Below are 17899 nucleotides of genomic sequence, written 5' to 3'. Positions count from 1 at the left end.
ACAGTTGCTGGGGGCACATCAAATTCAAGTTTTGCTTTTTGGAACTTTTTGGAATTTTTTTCCAGAATATTTTCAATCCATATTGGTGAGATGCAGAACCCACAGGTGCAGCCACTTGTAACTCTCTTAACTTTTACAGATGCTGAGGGAGTTGATGTTGTTACTCTCACTCCCAATTTGTGGAAACTAAGGCAGGGAGAGGTTAAGTATTCTTTCCCAGAGTTGCACAGTTGGTAAGGAGAAGGCTGGAATTTGAACTCAGGTTGACTGGCTCTAGAGAGTTGGCCCTGCCTTTTGATCCCTCAGTCTCTTGAGCCCAGGAATCCGTGTCAAGGAAAGGAGATGCTGGCACCTGGGATAGGAGAGCAGTGCCAAACCCTTTGCAGCAGGAAGGACCCAGCTTAGCACTGAGGAATAAGTTCTGTGAACAGCTGTATGAAAAATAGCTCCAGGGAGTAAGTTGGGGCCAAATCTCCCTCCCAGAGGGTTTCTGCTCAGAGAGATGGCCAGGCTCTCCTGGGAAGGAACAGCCAGTTGAGCCTGAGATTGAGATTAAAGAGGTGCTCTGGGGGCTAATGACCTGTGAGGTGCAGGATGGGGCAGGGTAAAGGTTCATGGACTGTGTGGTCACAGGGATGCTTCCTCGAAGCCTTGCATCAATGCAGTGATAGGTTTTATCTTATTTTACACACAGGAGAAACAGGAAGAGACATCCTGCTGTAGTTTTCCAAACCTGGGGTAAGTAGAGGCAGTGAGGAGAGAAGAGAGAGGAGAGATTAGGAGTAAAAACGATCTTGAGCATCAAGGAACCCCAGGGGCCTCTCAGTGTTGGGGAGACTTGTCAGAATCACCTTAGGGATCACTCACCTACTGGTCCCAGGACTCCACCTCCAGTGGAAGTGATTCCAATTTGCTGCTATCCCAGCCGGGAATCCCTGATCTAGTTCAACCTTTCACTTCACAGATAATGAAAGTGACACCAAGGAGGCTACTTCGTGAGTTCGGGACATGTAAAGGGTGTGGAGTCAACAGGACTTGATGACACACTGCATGGACTGGGGAAGGAGAGAGGTGGGACATGATACAGAGCGTCTGAGTCAGGCTCCAGAGGAACTGTTGGGCAACTCTGTGTATTAGAAGTTTTAAGGAACCAACACTAATTTTTAAAATTTTTATTGAATCAGTTCAGTTCAGTTCACTCAGTCATGTCTGACTCTTTGCGACCCCATGAACTGCAGCACACCAGGCTTCCCTGTCCATCACCAAGTCACAGAGCTTACTCAAACTCATGTCCATTGAGTCAGTGATGCCATCCAACCATCTCATCCTCTGTCGTCCCCTTCTCCTCCTGCCCTTAGTCTTTCCTGGCATCAGGGTCTTTTCCAATGAGTCAGCTCCTCACATCAGGTGGCCAAAGTATTGGAGCGCCTGCTTCAGCATCAGTCCTTCCAATGAATATTCAGGATTGATTTCCTTTGGGATAGACCGGTTGGATATCCTTGCAGTCCAAGGGACTCTCAAGAGTCTTCTCCAACACCATAGTTCAAAAGCATCAGTTCTTTGGTGCTCAGCTTTCTTTGTGGTTCAACTCTCACATCCATACATAAATACTGGAAAAACCATATAGCTTTGACTAGATGGAGCTTTGTTGGCAAAGTAATATCTCTGCTTTTTAATATGCTGTCTAGGTTGGTCATAGTTTTCCTTCTTTGTCTTTTAATTTCATGGCTGCAGTCACCATCTGCAGTGATTTTGGAGCCCAAGAAACTAAAACTAAAGTCTGTCACTGTTTCCCCATCTATCTGCTATGAAGTAATGGGGCCAGATGCCATGATCTTAGTCTTTGAATGTTGAACTTTAAGCCAGCTTTTTTTTTAATTGAATAGATGTTATTAAGCATATTTAATATTCAATAGTGAAAATATTATATAAAAAGTATATATTGAGACACCTGGATCACCATTTTGCTACTTTTAACTGTCCTTTTTTTTTTAATTAGTTTGGGTTTATTTTTTCCACTGTATTGTAATGCTAATATAAGCAAATATAAATATATATTCTTATTTCTACCCTCTTTTTTACACAAAGTGTAACATGTAGTATGTAACAGCATATTACACTGTTACGCACCTTGTTTTTTTCACTTAATATACCTGGAGACTCCTCCACAACAAAATCTGAAGACCAACCCCCCATTCTTTTCTGTAGCTGATACACTGTGGCTTTTTTAAGCAGTCTCCATTTGCTGGATATTTGGTTGTTACTTGTCTTTTGTCATTAAAAAAAAAAAAAGTGCCGCAAGGAATAATCTCGTGTATAAGTCACTTTGCAGGTGTACCAGTCACCTATTCTTGTTTCTTAACTAACTATGGTGAAGGAGCAGGTTTTACTTTCCCATATGCAGTCTGCTGCAGACGGATACTTGGAGAAGGCAATGGCACCCCACGCCAGTACTCTTGCCTGGAGAATCCCATGGGTGGAGGAGCCTGGTAGGCTGCAGTCCATGGGGTTGCTAGGAGTCGGGCATGACTGAGCGACTTCACTTTCACTTTTCACTTTCATGCATTGGAGAAGGAAATGGCAACCCACTCCAGTGTTCTTGCCTGGAGAATCCCAGGGACTGGGGAGCCTGGTAGGCTGCCGTCTCTGGGGTCGCACAGAGTCAGACACGATTGAAGCGACTTAGCAGCAGCAGCAGATGGATACTTACGTAAAATTCAATCAAAGCGAATTTCTTAAGAAGTGAATTGAAAAAAAAAAAACTAGGCAAAATACAAGTCCACATATTTTGTTATTAGATCCAATAGACATAAAAATTACCCTGTCAAATTACTATAAAGGTTTTAAAAAACACTATCCAAATTCTTCATTTATCTTACCTCAGAGTGGTCACAGCTTGTGGACCACACTTCGAGTAGCACTGGTTTACTCCAGGGAATTAGGTCAAAGGGGGTCATGCCTCTGTTGTTTTGCCAGATGTTGCTAGGTCCGCTTCCATGGGGTTGTATCATTTTGTACACCATCCAGCATTGTAAGGGGTAGTGGTAAAGAACCCACCTGCCAATGCAGGAGACACAAGAGGCATGGGTTCCATCCCTGGGTCATAAAGATCCCCTGGAGGAGGGCACAGCAACCCACTCCAGTATTCTTGCCTGGAGAATCCCCATGGACAGAGGAGCCTGGTGGGCTACAGTTCATAGGGTCGCAAAGAATCAGAGACAACTATGGGCTACAGTTCATAGGGTCGCAAAGAATCAGAGACAACTGAATCGGCTTTGCATGCGTGCACGCCAGCAGCTTATGAGCACCCCTTTCCCACTACCTCCCCAAGAGTTGTCATCTCACTTGAATGTGTGCGGAATTGATATATGAGCAGCCTTACCTCAGTTCAACTTTTAATTTGAGTTGCTCTTATTATGAATGAGAGTAGTGTCATTCATATTTTAAAGCCCTATTTGAATTTAAATTCTTTGCCATTTTTCTACTGGATTGTTGTCTTTTTCCCCTGGATTCTCAGGAATTCTTTATATATTAGGGATCTTAGCCCCTTGTGTCTGCCACAAACTGCTAATCTTTTCCCTTGTTTGTCATTTGCCTTTTGATTTTGCTGGATGTTTGTTTTTTGTAGGGGGTGGGGAGGAGCTTGCAGAAGTTCGTGATTTTTATGTAGTTAAATTTGTCAATCTTTTGTTTAATAGCTTCTGGATTTTGAGTCATGGTTCTCCACTCCAAGGTTATAAAGAATTCTGCCCACATTTTCTTCTAGTATTTTTCTGCTTTTATCCTTATCTTATCTGATTTTATCCATTTAAATCTTTCATCCAGTGGAATTTTCCCTAGTTGGTGAGAGTTATGGATCTAAATTTATCTTTTTACAAATGGCTACCCACTTATCCTAACTCCATTTATTAAAATCCCTAAGATACCACCTTTATCATTAAAATAAATTTTAAACCATTTGGGATCATAATAGAAAAAGCTCTATAATTTGTCAGTTTTGTCCAGAATACCATTATGAGGGAAATTAGCTTTCAAGATATGATCTATAACTTTATATTACTGGAGCAGAGCAAACTCTTAAGTATCATAAATAAAATATAAATTTCATTTAAACAAACAAACAGATCCTGCGGGGCCACTGACAAGCACACAGGAAATCGGGAGAGGTGGGCATTGCCGAGGGAGCGCGTGGTGAGTGAGCGTTTGCATTGCAGGTCTCCGCCCAGCCTGCCTCCGGAGCCGGCACCACAGAGGGGCCCACCATGGTGTTCCCAGGACCCCTGGCTGTCACACTGCTGCTAGTGCACCTCGCCAGCTCCCAGGATGTCGCCGGTGAAGCCAGCGGTGAGCAGCAGCTGTGCTCCCTGAGGGAACACCCCATCGTGGCCTTTGCAGGTGAGAGCCACTTCCCGCTGGGTCCTTTCTTGCAGTAACTGTGTCCTGAAGGACTTAGGTGGGCCCTCTGCAGGGTCTCTCTGGATGTTGGAAGTCATTTTCTGTAGGGTACGAAGACTCTTCCTCTGGGGGTAGGTGTAAGAGGAATGGGTAGCAGTGGGCTGGAGGATCTGATTTTGTCTGCAGACAATTCCTTCAACTCTTTCTCCATGTTTCCCTGGGGTCCTTCCCTAGAATTCCATTGCTAGAGAATGAGGTTGTGGCTGCCCAGGGTGGGGTGGCCTGGGGTTGGTGGGTCATCTCAGCTGTAGCTCTTCTGGCAGCATGAGCTCTGCTTCTTGGTTTCCCTGGGGAAGAATGAGGGTGACTCACACATGAGGGAATGCCTGGAGATCTCTGGAAAGCTTCCTTCTGCTCGTGAGAGTGTCCTGTTAAAGTCTTTCCCAAGCTGGGGTTTGTGAATCACTGGACATATTCTGAGGGGTCCATAAGTTCTCAATAAGAGTTTCTAAAATGATATATATTTGATGATAATCTAAAAATAAAACACAAATACCAGAGCATCTTGCATGTTCTCCCTCGACCTGTTAGCCAATTTGGGGGTCACTAGGGGTGTTAGGATCCATCACCTATGTGGCAGCTCACATGAGGATCAGCAGATGTGGTCTCAGTAGTCCCCAGGTTCTTAAGCTTGATAAACTATCTGCTTTTTCCTCTTCACAATAACCCTGGCAGCACAGCAGGGCAAGGACTCATCTCTGTTTACAAAAAGGCGGGCTGAGGTGTAGACGGTTAGAGGGATTTGTCAGACCTGGGTCTCAGTGTTGGCCTCCTGACTCCCATCCGGGGCTCTTCGCACTTCCCGGGGCAGAGGGCAGGTACTCCAAACTCAGGTGCCCTGGCAGCCTGTCCGGTGAGATTCCACACAGCCAGCTTAGAGGGGCAAGATAGAAACCAGAGTGGAGAAATGAATCCATGAGACTGAGGCAGGCATGGGATCTGGGGAGTGGGGAAGGCAGTATGGATAGGAGCTGGGGCAGCAAGGTGGGGAGGCTGGGGGCCTTTCAGATGTGCGGGATTCCCAGCTGTGGACTGGCTCCCGCTCAGGGAGGAGAGTTTCCAGCCGTCTTCTCTGTGCTGTCTTGTTGGAGCTCGGATCCGAGGCTTTGAAGGCTTAAGTGGATTAAAGTAAATTAGCAGTGTCCCTAAACCTACAAAACACACGCACACCCTCAGACTTCTGATGGCTCCTGGCATGCTGGTGGCTGCTGCTGATGGGAAGGACCGAGGAGCAGGATTCTGAGGCTGGCCTTGTCATATGAGGACCCCCTTGTGGCAGCTCCTAATGAACACTTTCTTCTCAGGGGCTTTGCTGGGGCATGGTTGGATCTGGGAGCAGAGACAGTGGAAGGAGAGCAGGGGAATCCCTGTTGCTCAGCCAGGCTGGTCTGTATTGGTACAAACTGGGTGTGATGGGACGAGGGTGGAGAGATGTAAAGACGTGTTCCTTAAAAACTTGGCTTCCTTGGCACCAGTTCTGATCTTCAGCTGTAAAGTACTTGAATGAAACTGACTTCCCACCCCACATCCTTTCAGAAGGAATGAATGAGGTTAGAGTTGACACAGACAGTTGACATGAAGTGACAGGAATTCCCTGAGTCCCAGGAGAGGGGAGGTGGTCTGTCATCCTAGACTGACAGCCCCAGAGAGTGGAGTCATCTTTGTTTTCCCTCCTCAGGCCTTCTGGTCTCCCTGAAATTCAACCCTTCCCCTTTTCTGACAACTTTGAGTTTTCCTGTCTATTCACCAAATTTTTCTCCAAACCTAGACCCAATACCTGACTCTAGGCACGGTGCTGGACTTTGTGGGGCCTCAGAGGTGTTTCCTTTGAGTACTCCTGTTTCTTGTTCCTTAAATGTCACTCCCTCTGGTCCCCAGCGCAGTTCGTCCTGGGCCAGGGCTGGTCCTCTTGTCCACCGCCGCCCCATCCTTTAGTTCTGCAGGGCACACACTAGGGACTGCATTCATATTAGGTGACTCTGTGCTGGGTGATGCTGTATTCCAGTTGCCAAATCCAGCCCAGCACCAAGCCCCAGCTTCCGGGACCCCCTCTGATGTTACACTTTACTTCTGACTGATCAGTAAGCTTCTAACCCTGTAGCTCTGAGTTTCCCTCTGCCCTGACACCTGGCTGATCTGTGAATAACCCCTAAATACCCCCAGAGGAGCTGCCACTTACAGAATCTGACAGCCGTGTTTCTGTTTCGTAAGGATGAATTTTCTCCTATTGGTTTCTTTTCAGGGGCTCCACCTGTGTTGCTCTCTGGCCTGCATGTTATTCCTTTCACCGCAGCTTGGCCTTTCTAGGTGGCAGGGAGAAGCCACTATGGGGTTAACACTAACAGTGGTTAATCCACAAAGTGGGTAATTGATTTGACTATAATTAAAATCACAGGCGCATCATGGAGAATGTCATTTTTCTCTTAAAGTTGCCATCCAAAGCCTTCACTGCACACGGTGCTCAGAACGTGCTTGGGGTTTTAACGACAGCTTTCCCTCTGGTCCTCTTTGCCTGTTTAATAAGAGGAAGCTGGCTCCCTTCCCAAGACGGCTCCCCCAGGATCACCACGCTGAGCCCGTTGCATCTCCTCCCTCGCCCCTTCCCTCTTGCCCTTGTCAGTCACTTTGGGGTAAGGAAGAGGGTCAGAAACGGAAAGGGACCACCCCTCCTCCACCCCACCTCCCACTGTCATCCTGGCTCCTGCCCCGGTTCCTCTTCCTCTCCCCTCACCTCAAGAAAGGGCTGTAATGAAGGCTGAGCTGAGCCATCTCCAGATGGAGTTTCTCCTGGTTTGCTGCAGACCAGTCAGGCCACCTCTTCCTCTGTTCAGCATCTGAAACATCCCTGTCAGAAGGGAAGAAGGGGATTAAAGTGTGACTTGTTGCTCTTATTGGAGAGCACCCAGTATGCTGGGGACAGGCAAACCCTTCACACACACACACACCACCCAGAAAACAGATGAGCACATTCAGAGTGACAAAAACATACAATGTGAAGGGAACTGGAAGCGTAGAGAGAACATAGAACAAAATAAGATCAGGGTGGAGAGGTTATAATCCAGGAAGGCTTCCTGGAGGAGGAGGACCTTTGGCTTAGTCTCTAAGGTACTATGATATCCTATCCGGATTTTTGAGAGTGGCCCTGAGATCAACTAAAAACCCTAGTTGTCTCCAGATCCACTCCCCATACTAAGATCGCCCAAATGCCATTGCAACTTCATGATGGCTTGTGCCAGTCTATAGCCACATGCTGAGGGCAGAGGCAGACACAAAGGGTCTGCTTCATTTTGCTGCAGAATTTCTTTCTTCTCCTTTTTTTTTTTTTTAATGGTGCATATCTCAGTTTTCTGAAAAACATCCAACTTGCAAAACCTTCAGTTCTCCGGGGAGCGATTAAGTGTTTGCCTGTCATGCAGAAATGAAGGGCTGCTTTTACTCTGTAGTTGGAGGGATAATGAGCAATGATTTATTTCCCTTGGATTGCACACACACAGGCACACACACACACACACACACCCTGCCCTCTCCCCTGGGCCTTCTGGGAGCCAGTTACTAATGCACTGAGAGGAAGAAAGCTCAGGGCCTCCTCACATTTCCCCATCATCTTTACCCTACCAGTATGAAAGTTCCTCTGCTCATAGCACAGCACTCTCTCTTCACCAGTCAGTTCCCTCGCATCCATGAGGAAGAGGCTGAAAGAAAGCTGTGAAGGGGCTGTGAGCCCGGATGGGGGAAGTGAGCTTCCATTTTGAGGGAAAGTTATCTGGGCACTGTTCCCAGATGTACCCTCCCATGACCACTGCCCCATCCATCCAGAGGGCTGCAAGGTCTCCTCTGCCCACCCAATCCTCATGAGAGACTTTGACCTTGGCTGGGATGATCCTCCTTGGAGACAGAGATGGGCACTGTCCACCCATCCTCCCTTTCTTCTACCTCTGTGGAGTCTTGTTTGAAAACCCGAGTCTTCTTGTATAAGAGACAGTTGACAATTATTCATACATTTAATCAATTACTTCTGGGTGCTAGGCAGAGGCTAGAGATCCCAGAAGCAAGATCTTCCTTGTCCCCCGGGGCAAACTACCAGATTAGACACCAGTGAGATAGGGGCTTTGATGGCAGTCAAGTAGAGGTCTATGGGAGCCTATCACCTTGTGTGGGGGAGTCAGAGAAAGCTTCTTGGAGGAGGTGGGGTGAGGATGGGGACACATAGGAGCTGTTGCACTGAGGGAGAATAGAATTGCAAAGGTTCTCAAGCTCTGGTGGGATAGATCTGGAGATGTGCACTGGTTGAGTGTGGCTGGGGTAGAGGGTTTGAGAAGGAATGTATAAGCTGAAGCGTCATTCTTTCAGTGCATCACTAGATAACTAATGCGCTGGGCATTCCTTCTACTTGGGAGGACAGTGGGGCTGGAAACCAAAGGCCTTCACAGGAGTTGTGACTGCCTGGAGGAAACTGGGCACTATTAAAGGGTTGTAAGCCGGGGAGTGACACAGCTAGAGTTGCGTATTAGAAAGATGGCTTGGTTGCCTTGTGGGAAATGGGCTGGAGGGGCAGGAGTAGAAGCTGTGCCGCTTAGGATGCTGTTGACAAGAGATGACGGTAGCTTGCCGGGGGGATAGGGTGCAGGGGCGAGATGGCTGGATTTCAGAGGATAGGACTTGCCAGTGTGTTTGGTGCGGCTGGTGAGGGTCTTGAGGAGTCAAGGATGGTTACAGGTTTCCTTTGTGCAGCTAGGGGATGGGTGGAGCCCTTCTTTGAGCGAGGGAGCAAAGCAGGAGCAGTGACAACACCCCCACTCCCTGTCCCCTAGCTGTCTGCTCCCAGAGGTGGGCAGGTGGAGCCCAGATCTCCGAGGTGCCCCCTACTTCACTGCAGCCCTTCCGTTCTTGGGTCCAATGCTGGCACAGTTGGGAGCCCCTAGTCCAACAGTAACTGAACAACTGCCTCTCCCTCCCCCAGATCTGAAGCCATGGGTCTCTAACTTCACTTACCCTGGAGCCCAAGATTTCTCCCAGCTCGCTCTGGATCCTTCCAGAAACCAGCTCATCGTGGGAGCCAGGTAATGAGGTACAGGAGAGTTGGGGCCAGGACTGGGGGATGGATTCTAAGCACATTGAGCAGAGGGAATATTATTTGGGATGACCTTCTGTGGGCAACCCCTCATCCTGGGTCCCTGTTCCTCTCTACCAGACACTCTCTCTGTGCCTGAATGCCTGTCCCCCAGCAAAGGAAGCATTGGAGGGGAGTGGCAAGGAGGTAATCGCCACATCTCAGCAAGCCACATTCCCCAGGGTGTGGCCGTTATTAAGGGCAGGAATGCATGCTGTCAACCTCCTAGCCTGCATCCCAGCCATCATGCCAGAACCTACCAAGCTGGTGTCCTCCCTGGGAGCTCCACGCAGAGAAGGTGCCCCCTGCTGGCCGGCTGGCTGCCTGCACCTGGGCCATGGGCCGTGGGCCGTGTGCTTTTGTGAAGGACCTCCCGCTTGCCGTATCAGTTACCCCCAAGACCCAGGTCCAGTATTTGGGATAATATATTCTTGAAGGACTTATGGAAACTTTGCAGAGTAAATTAGGAGGAGAGAAATCTCACAAAATCGTAGACCACCAGCTCTGGTTGGGAAGGGAGCTTAGAGATGGTCTGTTCCAATAGGACCAGCAGTAGCACCACTGGGGAACTTGTTAGAGCGCAAATTCTCGGACCCTACCTGATGAACCGGAAACTCTGAAGGTGGGGCCCAGCGGCCTGTGTGTTAGCACGCCCTCCCGCTGAGCCTGGTGCACACTGAGGTTTGAGAATCACTGGCCTAATCCAGTTGCCCTCAGTTTAAAGAAGAGGAAGCAGAGGCCCAAGACGGGAAGGTGACCTTCCTGAGATCACATAGCAAGATAACAACAGAGTCTGGGGTTAAAATCCAGGCCCCCTAGAACCTCAGGGTTTGAGGTTTTCTGCCAAACTACGTTACCATCTCCAGCTGCACTGGTGTTTCTCAGAAGCCCTCTGCCCTGGGAGTTCTGATTGAGCAGGTCTGGGCCAGGGGAGGACGGCCAAGGGGTTGGGCACCTCCAGGCTGCACTCTGTAGCTGACCAGCCTTGACTTCGGGGCTCTCCTGAGCGGCCCCACCCCTTCATTTGCCATGTGTAAAGGAGGACAGAGCTCTGGACCAGATGAGCTGTGTTCTTGTCCTGGGTGACCTTGACCTGTGAGCCTCAGTTTCCTCATCTGTAAAGTCTGGGTTACAGTGTCTGGTCTGCCAACATGACAGGGCTATTAAGAAGCTAGGGTTTGTAAAGCAATTTTCCTTCAATTAGAAATAAATTAATTAAAAAAAAAAGAAGCTAGGGTTGAATGCATTTTATTGTTTTATTTTGAAATTATTATTTTGTATCAGATATGTGTTACGATATAACATTTAGAAGGTACAAAAGGGAAAAGCAGAGCCGCCCCCTGCCAGTATACTAGGTAGGACCCCTGACTGGAGGCATGCCGTGTGTGAGTTTATGTGTCCTCTCTGAGGTAGTCTCTACATGTACAAGTATCTAAGAGTGTGGACCTTATTTTCCTAGCAAACAGAGTCAGTGTTTTGCTTTTTATTTGAGGATAATGGTAGATTTGGGCTTCCCACGTGGCTCAGCAGTAAAGAATCCACCTGCAATGCAGGAGCCTCAGTAGACGCAGGTTTGATCCCTGAGTCAAGAAGATTCCCTGGAGGAGGGAATGGCAACCCACTCCAGTATGCTTGCCTGGAGAATCCCAGGAACAGCAGAACCTGGAGGGCTACAGTTCATGGGGTCTCAAAGAACCGGACACGACTAAAGCAACTTAGCGTGCACGCAATGGTAGATTTACTTGCAGTTCTAAGAAGTAATACAGAGAGATCCCATCCTTATACCCTTCACCCAGTTTTCCCCAGTGGTAACAGTTTGCCTGCCCACAGTACAGCACTGCAGTCAGGAAGCTGGCATTAATGCCATTTCCCCACCTGATTCAGGGTGCACCAGTTTTACATGTAGCTTTTAGAATCCTGATGCCTTTGAAATAAGTGAAACAGAGAAGGACAAACACTGAATGTTATCATTTATATTTGCAATATAAAAAATAAAGTGAATGAATATAGGAAAACAGAAACAGACTCATAGAGAACAAACTAGTGGCTACCAGTGAGGAGAGGGAAAAAGGCAGGGGTGGTGGTGGCGAGATAGGAGTAGGGGATTAAGAGAAACTACCATGTATAGAATAAATAGGCTACAAGGATATATTGTACAGTGCAGGGAAATAAAGCCAATATTTTAAATGGTATATAATCCATAAAAATACTGAATCACTAAGTCGTACCCCTGAAACTACTATATTGTAAATCAACTAGACCTTAAATAAACAAATAAATAAATAAATCCTGATGACTTTGCTCTGAACCTTGTGGAAGCATTTTGAAAATGGCCATTCATTCATGTGGTAAAATATCTAAGTGAAAGTGTTAGTCATTCGGTCCTGTCTGACTCTTTGCAACCCCATGCACTATAGCCCACCAGGCTTTTCTGTCTATGGGATTCTCCAGGCATGAATCCTGGAGTGGGTTGCCATGCCCTTCTCCAGGGGATCTTCCCGACCCAGGGATCGAACCCAGGTCTCCTGCACTGCAGGCAGATTCTTTACCATCTGAGCCACCAGGGAAGCCTGTAAGATATGTGAAACATGTAATAAATCATTTAATCTTCACAATAACTAACCCCAGGCAGTAGGTCCTGTGATGATCCCCACTGCATGGACCAGAAAGCTGGGAGGGTTACGTCTCCTGCTTGTGCTCACACTGTCCTCCCTGGTCCGCTCCTCCCCACTTACCTTGGCCTGGTTATGCCTGCAGAGAACCCTTTTTCTAGGATCATCCTTCCTTCCTCCTTCTCTTCTGCCTGACAGTTTCCCACTTCTCTGTGGGACACCCTGGGCCTCTGGAATTCAGGGTAGGGAAATTTTTTATTCATTTATACCCCACCTTGTTCCATAAAGGGTTTAGGGTGGTCAGGCTATAGAGATTTCTCTGTTCTCATCTCCCAGAAGAGCAAACTTCAAGTTGTGATGAATGATTTTTGATGGGATAAAAATGAATAAAGTGATGCAGTGTTTCCCTTAATTTTTTAAAGCTGTGAGCAGATGCCTGTGTTACCTGAGCAGACGGCTGGGGCAGAGCCGTAAGCTGGAGCCCATCTGTCCCCAGCCTGGGCGGGTGGGTGCAGGCAGGGGGCCTGGGGAGGGATGTCGGAGGCCTGAAGCCAAGGTCCCCTGGCCAGGCCCACCAGGACAGCAAAGCAGCCGAGTGGGTCCTGGGCTTGGAGCCAGAGGTGTCTCCTTCAGGCCCCTGGATCCATTCAGCAGGGGCCCCTCCCTCTGTTTCTGGCCCACTCCACAACCTTTCCTCTCATTTCTCAGCACAGCTTAGGTAGGCCAAAACTTTCTAAAGCAGTTATTCCAAAAACTTCAGGAACCAAAAGAGGAACAGCCAAAAGAAGATATAAGAAGGAAAGAAAATTCTTAGGGAAAACTAAAACTTTACATCTGTTTGACATTAATAAAGCCTTTTAACATGCATCACGCCATTCCTCTTTCCATGGGTCTTATGAAATAAGGAAGACAGGCGTCAGTGTCTCCACTTTACAGATGCGGACACTGAGGCCCTCAGGAGGCCCCCAGCAAGTGGAATTCTCCCTGTCTCTGCAGCAGGGTCTACTCTGTGAGCCCGTATTCACTTCCATGCGGTTCTCTGGCCTGGGGGTCCTGCCACCCTCCAGGTCCACTCACCGTGCCTGTGGGCCTACAGGGGCACATGAGTCTGGGTTTCTATCCCACCTCTTCCACATACTGTCTCTCTGACTTGGACCATTTACCCCAGATGTTTCCTCACCTGTAACATGGCATTTTCTCTCTGCTCCCTGGATGGCTGTGCAGATTAAATGAGCTAATGAAGGTAAAGCTCTCCCTGGGGTTGGCCCACCATCAGCCCTCTGCAGTTGGCACCCAGTCCCGACACCCAGTCCTGGCACTCTGTCCTGGCACCCAGTCCTGGCACCCGGAGGCAGAAGCCAAAAAGTCGCTTCCTGGGGACCTGCCTGTAGAGCCAGCCTGACTTACGACCTCTGTTTCTGTTTTCACAGGAACTACCTCTTCAGACTCAGCCTTGCCAATGTCTCCCTCCTTCAGGTACATTTGCTTCCCTTCCCTGTAATTTCCCTGGTGTTTAGGGGCTGGGGCCAGGGCAGCACAAGGAGCGAGATTCAGAATTCAGCCCCTAGGGTTGAAAACAGGAACGCTGTGCTCCTGTCAGCGGCTGTGGACTCACCCTAGCTGTCGGGATGACAGCTGGGAAGGTATTTGGGAGTGGGGGTCGCGGCCATGTAAACACAGGGGCACACACAGGGCTCCTGCATTGTGAGAACAGGAGCTGGGGGCTCCTGTTTGCCTGGACTGAGGGGCTCCAGGCTGCAGGACTTCCACTAGAAGCAGTTCAGTACTGGGCAAACTGGAAGGGCTGGTCATTCTAAGTGCAGAGCCTAAATCCACAGGAAGGTCTCTGCATTTGGGCCTTGAGGGAAAGGGTGTCCCTGGTTGCTTTCTTAGCTTGGCCTGAGTGATCCCATTCTAGCTTAGCATTTTCACTGAGCTGTGATTGATTTATTATCTGCTGCCAAGAAGGACTCCCCAAGCATAATTCCTTAAGTGCTTTGGGAGGCATTTTAATGGGACTCCTTGATCCAGAACATTTATCCCAGATTGAGAAACAGATGCCAAATCGTCTCTGCAGAGGCTGAACATTCTAGAGAAAGGAAGGCCGTCTCTGCATCTGAGAGGCTCAGTTCCTGTGTCCAGGGGAGGCTTGCTGGTCTCCAGTGATGGGGCGTTCACTGAGTGCTTACTGTGTATCACAAGTGAGCTGGAGGCAGAGGGGCTATAGACACACTGATCTCCGGCCTCTAGGGCTCACGGTACAGCCAGAAAAAAGTATGATGAGATACACAAAATCTAATTAGAGAATGGTTGTTAGTATATGGGGCTATTTAGTGTAGGGTTTCACTACAAAGGGAAGTTGGAGAAGGGGAGAACTCCTTGGTGAGCTAGTGTGATATTCTGGTCTAGTTTCTTCTAGAAACTGTTCTAGACCTCCAGGGCCACTGCAGCTGGTAGCCACAGAGGAGGCATAAAGGAGCAAAAAGAAAAAGACATGTGAACTTCAGAAGGGAAAGTCCAGGAAGAACTAGAGAAAATGGAAAAGAAATGCCATTTATCTATTTATAATAAACATGAGTAAATATATAGTAAACATTTACTGAAAAGCTACTAAAAACTGGGTCCAGTCCTAGTATCTGAGATCCAAAGGTGAATCACCCTCAGTCCTTGCCTCAAGGAGCAAGCACATAAATTATAAATGATTTCCTTTACTGGATGGGATATGTTCCTGGGGCCTGGGCTGGAGCAAGGTAGAGTAAATTCCCAGAGGCAACATCCCATGGCCTGCCTGCTTGGTTGGTCAAAGGAGCCCATCCAGAGCCTAGGTTCCAAGTGGCTTTCATGAAAACTGAAGCCAAGATGCCAAGCCCCACAGGCCAGGGTCTAGGGGAAGCCAGTGCAGAGATGGTCCAAAGTGGGTGGGAGGAAGTAGATCCAGGGGTCCTTCCCTGAGCCCAGGCAGTTGTCTTTTTATTAAGCTCCCATGGTCTGCAAATGAAGGTCTTCTGGGAGCCAAGTGAGGAAAGGGAAACAGATGCACAGAAATAATGACAGCGCTGTGGGAGGCATGTAGGAAGGGGGGCATGCTGGCTGCAGTGGTGGCCGAGGCACAAGGAGACACAGAGATGTGAAGTAGCATGAAGCACAGAGTGGGGCAGTATGGGAGGATCACAGGGTGGGCATTGATAACGATGGGAGATGAGGCCCAGGATGAGAGAGGCTGCACCACAGAGGGTCTTCAGAGGGATCCATATTTTATTTTGAAGGTATAAAGGTTTAAGCAGAAAAGTGATATGATTATGTTTAGTGTTCCAATCACCTGGTCCCGTGCAGAGAATGGATTAGTGGAGGAGCTAGTTAGGAGAAACTGCAGTAAGGTGATTGATGGGGAGAACTCAATTAAGGCCGCAGAGTGGGGATGGAGAGAAGACAGGAATTGATCTTCAGGTGGCAGACGCCTACAGAGTCACAGCATCACACAGCTCCAAAGAGGACTGGGCACATTGTCTTCTGTGTGAAGGTGACCCCTAGAGGTGGAAAGGAGACAACCCTGGAGGGTTTAGTGGAGGCTTGGACCACAGTGGTGCCATTTGCCTTCTGGTTACAGAGCTGAGTAGCATAAACCAGGAGTTGACTGGAGCTAGCCTGGCTCTAGACACTGGTTTTCTCTTGGGTGCCCACTAGAATCACTGGGGGAGCTTTAAAAAAGCACTGATGCCTGGATCCTATCCTCAGAGATTCTGTTCTAGGGTGTGGCTGGGCACTGGGATTTTTAAAGGCTCCCAGATGATTCCTATGTGCAGCCAGATTTAGGAAGCACTGCTCTAGGATGTTAAGAAGGCCCTTGTCTTAGGCAGCATAGATGTTGCCCAACTGGTTTGGGTTCCCCAGGTGTCCTTGACAGCTGACCCACAGGTGCTGGGTACCCTACCTTACCAGATGTTAGGACTGTCTAGCTTGATGCTGAGGCCTGATGTTTGGTTCATTCAGCTCTGAGTGGATCTGGTCTCACCATGGAGATATCTTCTTCCAGCTCCATCACTCATGCTTGAGGCAGGGACTGCACCTCAGGGGCTTTTCTGAAGGGTCCTGCACACCAGCCACAAGTGCACCAGGAACTGGTTTTATCACCTTCCCAGGGTGTATCTTAGGGGACTGAATCCAGGAGTTCAGATTGGATTCTTTGTAATAGGACCTAGGAGATAAATAAATGCATTTCATGTTCACATCCTCACCTCTCCACCATAGGGGGACCCACCTGGCCACAAAGAGGAGGGAACAACAGAGAAGTTGGAGGGGGCCGTCCAGCATCACCTTGACCAGGCTGGAGGTAGACCACAGCCTCTGGTCTCCTTGTTTGTCCTCTGATGAGAAAGCCCTGCCTTTTGACCGTAAAAGCTGGACTTCACTGAGTACCCCTCCACTGCCCTACCTGGGGCTTTGGGTCCCTTTTTATACGTTTTCAGCATCTGCTATCACAAGTGGCTCACAGCAACTAAGGGCCAAAAAGCTCCTCCACTTCCGTGACAGGACAAGGCTGGGCCAAGGCCTCCCCGCTCCCCAGTCCAGCTTCTTAGACTGTCTTTGCTGCCTGGGGTATGCTCAAGGTTGTAACTCTCCTTTATAGCCAACTGCTCCTCCCACGTGGCCCCAGGATATGATTTAACCAAACTTAAATGCAGTGTTTTATTGATAGTTTAAATAATTAACATCCCTTAAAGAAAAATCTAAATGCAAACTGTTTATGCAAACTAGTGTCCATTAAAAGGACTTCTAAGTACCTAACCCCTATTAAACAATTTGTGTAACCTACTGTTCCTCAAAAAAATAGAAAAACTCAGCTTCCTTCCCAGTTCAAGCAGCGTGGTTGAAGAGATGCAGGTAGCAGCAGAGACGGGAGGGTGTGTGCGTGCAGCGTGGACGTGTGTGCATGTGCATATGTGTGTGTGCACTCCTGTGCTTGCAGAGGGGGAGGAGAAATCAAATCAGCTCACCAGTGATTGTTATCTTTCAGTGTAACTTAATAAGCTGGCTGTGGGAAAGAAAAGGTGGCTAGTAGTCAACAGTGTCAGGGGGCTGCTGAGTGGTAAGCTTATTTGGATTTGTCAATCAGGAGATCATGAGCCACCTGTGCCAGAGCAGTTCCAGGGGATGACGTGGCTGGAGGCCTAATTGCCATGGATTTATGGTCTTGGGCTGCCACATGTCCTGCAAGTGCAGAAATGAGGACTGTGACGTACATAAGCATCAGGACGCATATGGGGCTTTGTTTGTGCCTGGGCAGATGGCGAGGCTGATTCTGAGCTCTTTTCTAGTTATCTGCACATTGTCCAAACTAGGCTGGCAGCTCCAGAGTTGTTTGAAATCTAAACTCTGCTGAGTGGTGGACTTAATGCTCAGACGTTTTCATGTTCAGCCATTGTCTCTGGTGTTCAGGGGAGTTGTTGAATCTATAAGGAGATTATCCAGTTCCTGGCTCTCTTGACTGCTTTCTCCCATAGCAGAAAACTGTGCAGTTTCTCTTTACTAGGGATTGCTATCCTGGAATTCCTAGTTTAAAGCATTCTGTGTAGTCGATTGATTATACACATCTTATTTCCCTCCTTCACAAAATTCCACTAAAAGGACAATGAGAAATTTTAAAAGATACAGATCTGCGATAACAGAGAGAACAAAAGAGATGTCAGCAGAGAAAAGATTAAATGCATTCTGGGGAGGTGGA

At 48.3% G+C, this 17899-nt stretch overlaps 1 protein-coding gene across 2 annotated transcripts in view; it reads left to right on the top strand.

Annotated features, from left to right (window-relative positions):
* Positions 1-17899, top strand: part of SEMA5B (semaphorin 5B) — a 124853-nt gene that overhangs the window by 81964 nt on the left and 24990 nt on the right. The window contains exons 2-4 of one of the 2 annotated variants that reach the window (XM_002684809.6): positions 4215-4395; positions 9416-9515; positions 13608-13653. In XM_002684809.6, the coding sequence (XP_002684855.2) occupies positions 4263-4395; positions 9416-9515; positions 13608-13653 (279 nt within the window). In that variant the 5' untranslated portion in view covers positions 4215-4262. Of the gene's footprint in view, positions 1-4214; positions 4396-9415; positions 9524-13607; positions 13654-17899 lie in introns of those variants that run through there. The other variant, XM_010801202.4, reaches the window with a different exon arrangement.

The sequence above is a fragment of the Bos taurus genome, chromosome 1 (genome assembly GCF_002263795.3).
Source record: "Bos taurus isolate L1 Dominette 01449 registration number 42190680 breed Hereford chromosome 1, ARS-UCD2.0, whole genome shotgun sequence".
NCBI classification, from domain to species: Eukaryota; Metazoa; Chordata; class Mammalia; order Artiodactyla; family Bovidae; genus Bos; species Bos taurus.
Note: the sequence above shows the minus strand (reverse complement) of the source record. Positions and strands in the feature narration are given on the sequence as shown.